Source organism: Zingiber officinale, chromosome 5A (assembly GCF_018446385.1).
Source record: "Zingiber officinale cultivar Zhangliang chromosome 5A, Zo_v1.1, whole genome shotgun sequence".
In the NCBI taxonomy this organism is placed as follows: domain Eukaryota; kingdom Viridiplantae; phylum Streptophyta; class Magnoliopsida; order Zingiberales; family Zingiberaceae; genus Zingiber; species Zingiber officinale.
In genome coordinates this window covers 2048274-2057613 of record NC_055994.1, presented here as the reverse complement: position 1 = coordinate 2057613, position 9340 = coordinate 2048274, and the positions used below count along the sequence as shown (strand labels likewise).

The 9340-nt window shown below is 36.9% G+C and overlaps 1 protein-coding gene across 7 annotated transcripts; it reads right to left on the bottom strand.

Annotated features, from left to right (window-relative positions):
- Positions 1-212: 212 nt before the first annotated feature.
- LOC121979265 lies at positions 213-8523 on the bottom strand. 7 transcript variants are annotated; one of them, XM_042531229.1, is made up of 9 exons: positions 8016-8523; positions 7871-7951; positions 3323-3541; positions 1850-2035; positions 1362-1506; positions 1139-1251; positions 850-912; positions 702-785; positions 213-588 (listed from the first exon to the last, which is right to left on the bottom strand). In XM_042531229.1, exons 4-9 carry the CDS (start codon positions 2033-2035, stop codon positions 496-498), a joined length of 684 nt encoding a protein of 227 aa, XP_042387163.1. In that variant the 5' UTR covers positions 3323-3541; positions 7871-7951; positions 8016-8523; the 3' UTR covers positions 213-495. The 7 variants fall into 7 exon arrangements, 6 of the variants coding, with proteins under 6 accessions (XP_042387163.1, XP_042387158.1, XP_042387159.1 ...); XM_042531224.1 differs by lacking the exon at positions 3323-3541; XM_042531225.1 differs by lacking the exon at positions 3323-3541 and having other exon boundaries at positions 213-585.
- Between the last annotated feature and the right edge of the window lie 817 nt (positions 8524-9340).

The window sequence follows — 9340 nt, the reverse complement described above, 5'->3', positions numbered from 1 at the left end:
ATTGATAAAAAAAATATTAATAAACATAATTCATAAATATTATTGAGGAATATTAACAAATTAAATATATATGTTAAAAAAAATATTTACTTTAATGATTTATTTAAATTTATTCATTTAATTGATCTTATGTGTATTAAACGAATATAAATAAATTCTTATCAAATTCAACATCAACCATACTCACAAACGTTAGGTTCAACTTTGGCACAGTGCGCAATACATACTTTCAGTGTCATTTCATTTAAAACTTTCAGCCGGTTCAACTTTGACACAATGAGTGATACATACTTTCAGTGCCATTTCATTTAAAACTTTCAACCCGATTGGGGAACATTTTGCATCAAAAATACTAACAATCTTCTTTGCTATATTTAGCATAAATATATCTTCGATTCTGAAACCTTCCGCTCAACCAGCATCTATTGAACGCATCGACCGAGAGGTGAGTCCTCACTCTTTCTTGCATTGACTGAGGACCACATTGATTTGCAATCACTCTATTTCTAGGAGTGGAGAGTCTTCAGACTTCAATCTCTTTGCTGCATGAATGAAGCTCTCGATCACCTGCATCTCATCCAGTTGCTTCTGGCAAATAGGTGGACATATAAAATCCAATGGATAAAATTTTAGAAACGTCAAAATTGAAGGCTAGCCAAAGAGCGAGAGCAGATCGATCACTAGGGCAGACTGATGAGTACCTGAGATAGGAAATGACACTGCACTCCATGAACCATTTGTTCCTTCGTTGGGTTTGGGTTGACACTCACCTGCACCATTTTGAACTGTGTTCATGGTTTTCATGTGAGTCTGAAGCTCTTTGAGTAGGAAATTCCAATAAGAAGTTACCAGATCGAAGTGCCTCCAGTATCTCCACAGGGTAGTTGTCCCGAGTCTTGACAAATTTACTCTCTGTCAATTATCTACAAAGTGTAAGCATGAGTTTCAAATACAATAATGCGAATCTACAAGCTAGTTTCAAGAAACATTCGAGTCTAAAACAAAAATAAAACTGTCAATGCTATTCCCAAGTTCGAATGTATACTTTATAAAAAAAACTACTTTTCCAGTGAGAGAACTTTGTGTTTATAACGTTGCCTTACAAGCAGGACACAGACATCGGGAAAGTGTAACCTACCGTTCGAGTCTTATATCCATGGGATTGAGTGTCATCGTAGCAACTCCGATCATTAAATTCGCCACAAGATATTGATGGCCTGGTGTGTTGAACCCCTAGCTTTCTTGAGCTAGCTGTGAACAAAACATGGTTCATGAACATATTGAGTTGAAATGAGTGAATATGAGGAAACTGATTTCGATATTTATCTGGAATAGTTGGAAAAAAGTTTTTTAAGAAATACTGCAACCAATCTCTTTAGCCCCCACATCAGAGGTGCTGTAGAAACTGGTGTAGACTATTTCAGCTTCATCCTCATCTCCGGTTGGTGTTTCTAAAACGCTCAAAGCGTTTCTTTGAAGCTTTACTTCCACCCCATTCTTCAGAACCTGTTGTAAATACAATTATCTTTTGGAAAGATTGGTATAAATTAATTCATGTAATATGCAGCGTCAAGTTCCTATAAATCAGGTATCTGATAAGACAAAACGATTAATTATAAGAGAAATGTAACAGAATGATAACAGCAATCATTAGCAGTATCATAAGAGTCTCTCTGAAGATTCCACATGCAAAGGAAAAGTATGAATAATAACAAAATGGGAGATACGATTATCAGATTTTCAACCTAACATATGAATTTGAATTATCAGATTTTGTTAAAATACACAATAAATTGACAAACACATACTGGAAGAATCTTCTGTGTTAAAAAATAAACAAGGACGTTACCAGCCAATGCCAACCACCAAATCCAACAGCCTTCTTGACAACTCCTTGCAGCCCAACCAAAACTGACTTTGTCCTATTGTTACCAGTAATGATGACTTTAGTGTGTCTAGGAAGCACTGAGAGTTCTTCTCCACTTTCTTCCTGAGATGGACAAGGTGTATGACCTGTGCAGAACTCAGCTTCCATCTGAAAAAGTGCATAAAACATGACCTTTAATTGATTTATAAACCATGGAGTAGATGAAACAAAAACTAGTTCAACTTCAAAATAGCTGATATGATAACTACATGATTCTGCAAAATAGGAAATGGATGTGCTTGTGGTTACAACGTAGAAACCCAACCTGTATCATTCCTTCACCAATGGTAAGTTGGTGGCGTTAAATTGCTAGAACACAGGACCAGCTTTGGCAAGTTGCACCAAAAGCTAGCAAAAGGTTGGCTAAGATAAGGGAGCAAGAATCTATGAGTAGACCATCCAATCTACTCCAAAATAATTAGAAATAGGTTTACACAAGCTATAAGGTAAAGGGACCCCCACTGAAAGATCAATAGCCCTCATGGATTGCAACTGCAACTTGTTGGTCAAGGACAGACAGGTAGGAGATGACGTTGGCCTGTTGGTGGGACTTCAATACTGAATGTAATCCAGTTTTTCAGTTTGAAACAAGCTGGTTGATGTGAAACAATTGGGGAAGGAGGAGCCCCGCCAGTTCAGAAAATTATGGACGGAAGGCACGATGAGTGATATTGTGCCTACCGATGTGAAAGCGATAGAACTAGAATGAATTGGAGGTTCGTCCAATTCTATCTACTGATGAACTTCAATTTTCAATTACCAAACTTTTCATCTTTCAACAGAGATGAAGAAGAGAAGGCATGCATTATTGATTTCATAATCGTATATTTGTATGCAAAAAACATGTAAATTCTTTCTAGCAAGCTCACAGTGACAATTTTAAATCCACACCAAAATCACTTTTATAAATAAACGATCTCAAGCTGTATTATGGAAGTATGGATAAATAAACAATCCAGAGACAGAAATCATAGGATTGACCACTGACTAGCTCAAAAAAGTCAGATGGAATGGATGCCATTACACTAACGCCTCGGAGAAATTTTCTACTGAACCATTTGCTCGAGAAAAAAAATGTTGCAATTTTGAAACAATCAGTGGTTCAAGCCACTTCTTTCACCACGCAAAAGAGGGGAAATGAGCCAAAGTTCCTCTCGACATCCAAAATTCCAGAGATCATAATCGATTCCAGCAACCGAATCCAATTCCAAACAGTAAGAAAGAAACAAGTCCAATCAAATGGATCCATACCAATCCATAAATTAGAATGATTTTTTTTTTAAAAAAAAAAGAAGAAGAATAGCAACCTCAGAATCGGAAACGCGTCACAATGCCTCGATCCAGCAGAGTACCTAACAGGAACACAAAGAATGGCCGAAAATGCGGGGGCTTTACCTCATAAAAATGCCATCTTGGGCGCCAAATCGGCAAATTGCACCTGGAGAATGGATTTCACCGCCATCATGGTTAGGGTTGACGACCAGGCGAGCGGAGATGAGAGACAAAGCAGAGCACGATACGTAAAGACTGCAGGCCAACTGCCGAAGAAGTAACGCGGACCAGGTAACGCGCCCACGTGGGACGCCTAGGAGCACCGCGCCCGACACCTATGACCTATCCCATGACCGCGGGGCCCACAGCAGCGCTTCAATTATTGATTTTTAATAAATAGAGAATAGAAATTATATATTATTTTTTAAAGAACGGTTCAAAAGAAAATATGATATTCAAATGAATAATAATAAAATAAAATAAAAAAATTTTAAAAAAATAAAAAATAAGGAAGTATAAAAAAAAAGGAAAGATAATATTTAGTGCACCGATGTTGTCATATGTTCCTAACATTTAAATAGTGAAAATAATTTATTACAAAATTCAAAATAAAACTGCATAATGCGATTTTTCCAGAGATTCATATTGATAGAAAGTTTTAGGATAAATTAGAGAACAATTTTTAAATACAATCTTAATTTTACATACAGTCTCACTTCTAAAAACATTTTGTTTCCACTTCCTCTCTATAAAATTTATTTGCTTCAATTTTTTAATGCAAACATCGTGCATAACTACCCCCTCATAGATTTTTTTAATACAAAAGTAAAAAAAATAAATATAATTTCTCTTAAATTCAGTATTTTAAATTAGAATAGACAATATTTTCTATCAAATTGAGCATGATTTTTTTCTTTTTAATATAATTCATCCTAAATTTAACATAATTTAAAAATAATCTATATATTTTCCATCCAATTAAACACTATTTAAAAAAAATCTAATATATTTTTCATTGAGTGAAAAAAATCGTATTTAATTTGATAGAAAATATACTAGATTCTAATTTAATCTGTTGAATTTAAGAGAAATTATATTCATTTTTAATTTTTTTATCTAAAAAATATGAAGGGCAATTAAGTAAATTGGTATCCATTATATTTGATTATGGAATGAAATAATTAGTAGGGATCCTCTAGTCAGTAAATTATAGACAAGAGGATGATCCTTGATTTGGATAGACTCCACCTTTAAATAAGTGGGGTCCATCCAAATCAAGGGTCTAAAAAAGTGAATCATCCTCTGATTCATAATTTACAAACCAGAGGATCCGTCCTCGGAGTGAAAATAGTTTTTTTAGCAATGTGACTGTATGTAAAATTTAATTTGTGATCTGAGACGGCATATATTTGAAAATTTTACTCTTCATGGAACCACTTCTCACAATCAAATAAAAGAATGAAACAAATTATTCTCATGTTTTATTCTATTTCACTCGACCAAAGGTATTCTAAATTGTTAATTGACAAACTACAAGAACATCAGGTAGAGCAGATGTTCAACTAAATACCTTCTACATGGAACCAATGATTCTATCAACACCTCTACAATTAAGTCTCTTTTGTCAAGGCAAATGACTCCACAGAATACTCTACTTTTTTTCTGATACTCACTTTCCTTGGATGGAGTCAAAACTAATGGTCATGCCTTTAAAATTGAAGCCAGAAACACCAGCACAGGTCTCCTTGTTCCTTCTCTTTTTTGCTAATATGATCTTTCTTGGACTCGACTTTTCTTGATTTGCAAAGTAGAGTTTTAGATGATTCCACCCTCCTATCCAGAGAGCAATCTAGACGAAATAGAAATTCATAAAAAGGTAATAAGTATGAGTTAAAACAATCTTATCACATGTTTCATATTAATGCCTTTGCTCCTACATTCTCATCAAGACAATATAGGTTTTTCCATGGGCAAAGGGAATTTACTATGAAATCCAGTAAAACCATGTGTATGTGATCAGTTCCCGGGGAACAATGAATCCCGTTGTTGAAGTGCAGGAATTTAGGCTCAAAATGATTTCACCCAGGCTCTTGAGCATATCTAAAGATTTCCCAACCTTGCTCATCTTCATTCTTATGTCAGACTAATAATGTGTTCTAGCAACCCAACATAATGATTGCCAAGTCAATTGTGCTCTACCTATATAATCAAACTAAACATCTAAAAGATGCACCGGGCAACTAATATGGTGAGCAAATAGGGTTCCGTTAGCTCCCAGATTCCAAAGAAATCTTCTTTTTAAAGATGTTTGGATGGTTTACAACATGGTGAATGCAGGGATAGCGGAATTTGTGAAATTTCAAGCTATTAGAGCATTATGAAGACTAAAAGATGGCTTAGAATTTCTTTGGAGACTAATAGAAGACCATATCACTTACAGACAAAAAAAGTTTTTTGCTAGATGAGAGGCTTGGTGTTCAGAAAGTGCTAAACAAGAAACTTTCCATTGTTTCCTTATCAGTGTTGAGAGAGTTCTCTATGGAGGACTGAAAGATTTCTTGTAGAAGGTGAAAGTAATCAGTAGTTCAGTTTTCATTGCAATTTTGCTATGATATTTTACAAATTTAGATTTTCTCCATGAAACATCATTAAATTTGTCTTATTCCTTTTTGTGTTGGAATTATTCTACCGAATACAATGAGGATTCTACCACGTGATTTTGTTCTAATGGTGATTCCACATTCTAAAAGCATTAAAGCACCCATTTTCACTCTCCAAGTGTGTGGTTTATTATGGATGATTCTAACAAATAGTGCCAAAGTAGTTCGTAACCTCATCTACTGGTAATAACATAAAATATTATCTATTTTCAATATTGCTTTCTTCCTTTTTATCCATTATTTGTGTTCTCTGCATTTGTTTCGCTTCTGACTGTAAGTAGGAGTAAAAGTTTATGCTCAAAGAATAGGGATGTGGCTATTGCGTTGACTGGATGTAAATCTCGCTTCGCTCTATAATACAAGAAACGTCAGTGTCAAGTCAGGGAAGGAGTTCCTAGCATTGTCCCTCTGACACTCAAGTCAGTCACCGGAATAGTAGAAGAAAGTGGAGCAACAGTGAGCGCAAGCGTGAATAGTGAATAATGCGTACCTCCACCGGTGCATGGACCCCCTTTATATAGCGCCCCAACGAGCGACGTGTACGCTCCTCGAGCGTGGACACGTTCTCCAATTTGCCCTATGAAATGACCTATCAAGAAAGTGTCTCTGACACCATACCTTAACAGGGCATACCCCTAACAAGACAGTAGAAGCTTCCGCCGTACGATCCGCTTGTTGACCATGCCTTGTGTCAGCGGCACTATCTCCCAGAAGGATATTAAGAGATACATCAATGATCCCTCTGCTCGGCCAAGCGGGATAGCCGCTCGGCTGGGAACTCCTCCACTCGGATGAACTCGACTGCTCTTTCATACGGTGACTCGACTTGGTAGCTTGTTTCCATCCGACCGGACTAACGCTCCGTTCGTCCCAACGTTCTTCTGCTCCGTGATAAGCGCCTAATGATCTTGGCTGCAGGAGCGTTCTGTTTGGACAAGCCTTTGTCGGTCGGGAGGTTCATGCCCGATCGGCCACTGCAGGAGAGCTCCGCTCGGCCACTGCAAGAGAGCTCCGCTCGGCCCCACTTTGGTGAGTCCGTTGGTTTTCTGGCATTGACCTCCACGTTGGCTACTATCTCCGTCCTTTGACCCTCACTTAGTGGGCTCACCGCATTAATAATAGATTCCACAATTTGATTGAGGTACCGCTATTTGATTTTGCAGAATATCGGCACAGTAGTTAAGAGTCACAATTCAGTTTTGCAATGTGGCTAGTTTTCGTTATAGTAAATACTACAATCCAGCGTAGGAAACTAAATAACTTTCATAATAGTATTGCACGTGTCATTATATAAAAGTCCCCTTCACCAGACTTTCAGTGAACAGGGCCTTCATATAAGTTTTATTGACTCAACAATATGTGTTGGTTCTATCCCAGCTGATGTGATATTGGACCTATAAGATGGTCAAAACTCAAAAGGGAATTTTAAAGAGAAACAGAAAAGCTTGCAGTATGTAAAGGTAACATTTAGCAGAAACAATGATCACTAAGCAGTGGATTCCAATGGGTTCTCAATGGTTGAGATGTTAATTTTCCAGCTTTGTGATAAGTTTAACTGTCACAAGTTCCTCTTACAATTTGGATGTTCTGTTTAGGAATCTCAATGTTAACTTGGATGACAAGGAATAAAGTTCAAAACAGAAATGAACAAAACAAATACAGAAATGACACTGGTAATCCACAAATTCAGCAAAGATCAGCACAAACCAGTCCCATAATGAGATGATAGATTAGCAAGTAGGACCATCTAGGTTTCTGTTTGATATGCTCTTGATTCATACAATGAAACAAGTAACCACACTTAGTGCAGTATGAGATGGTATGTACATAGTTGTTGGCACAACAAAGAAGTGGCTTAGTGCCAATTTATGCTAATTACTGTATGGCATGTATTACAACGCACAAACTTGGTGGCCAACACTCTACTCAAAAAACATTAAGAAGACGGAAGAAAAACTGAAACAAAAACACTTGCTTCAAAAAAAAAAAGCAAGAGTTTTCAGAAGAATACCTCTAGAGCAACAACCCCCATCACTGAATGCTGCAAATGCAGGATTTCCCTGCCACTGCAAATTCCCCTTCCTCCAACACACTACGAATTGCAAAACAAAAATCAGATCCACATCTTTGAAATGTTGTTAAACAAAAGAACTGACCTTGAATGGAACACTTGGACATGAGCAAGGTCTCTGCCATGGGCATCAGGCCAGCTGACTTTCCTTCTCCCATCCCTCACCATCACATCCTCCTCCTCCTCCTCCTCCTGCTGCTGTTGTTCTTCCACTCTGATTGGCTTCTTGAGGTTGCTCTTCAAAGGAGAAGGAAGAGGAGGAGGGGGCAGTTGTTGGCCGACAGGACCAATGCCATGGACATTGACAGGGGAGGGGGCCTTCTTGCTCTCCCTCCCATCACCGCTCTTGTTGTTGTGCACTGTGATGGGAGCGTAGCAGGAGCACAGCGAAGAGGAGCTCTCACTGTCTCCTCCTGAAGTGGACAGGATCATGAAGCTTGGGTGAAAGTTGGACTGGAGGGAAGAGAAGGGGGAGGAGAGAAGGGAGAGATGGGAAAAGGAAGGAGAGGAAGAGAGACGAAGGAGAGAGGTGGAGTTGGAAAGTGCATTGTAGAGATGATCGATGTTTGCTGATAGGGCTGCGAATGGATTCAAAACACGACAGAACCGATTAAATCCCAATAGAATAAATTGTTTTTTTTTTTCCAATTGATCCAAAGTTTTTAATAAAAATCGGATAAATCTAAAATATGCTAATTTTCATATTGATTTTCAAAAATAAATATTATTGCGGTGTTAAGATTTAACCGAGTTTTAAAATCAAAATTGAGTTATCTAAAATAATATAAAAAAATTAAGAAAATTGAAATTCCGAAATAATCAAATTAAAATTTTATATTCGATTCGGATTAGTTAATTCGATTTAACTTTTTTTTTTAATAAGACAAAGCTTGAATGAGTATATTCTATCTGAAGGGCCCTATTTGAAAGTGAGGGATAATATAACCTATTAGGTAGGTAATTTTGGTATTGACTGTACGAAGATTTGAAGTTAGAAAAGATGACTTTGAATAATTTTATATGTCCAAAGGAGCGTTAACAATCGAGTAAGGAAGAAGGTCTCCGGTGTAGATACTCTGACACTCAAGTCAGTGATCCAATTGAAGGTGCTGAATAGTAAAATAAATAGTAGGATGAACAGTGACTATGAGTATGTAAAATTGTGTAGCATCGCATATCTATGTCTGTAGATGGAGATTCCCTTTTATAATGTTATTATTTATATGTGCATCAATCTCAAAACATTTCTAAAAAGGATAAATCATAAAGATGCACTAACACCTTTTTGAAAATAAACCTGCAATCTCTGCGTTTGACAGGGTGGAAGATTCTAGTGTACAACTTGTATATGAAATATTTTCTATCATCCATGACATAAAACGCTAAAAAAGAATGTTGAGTTGGTGAACC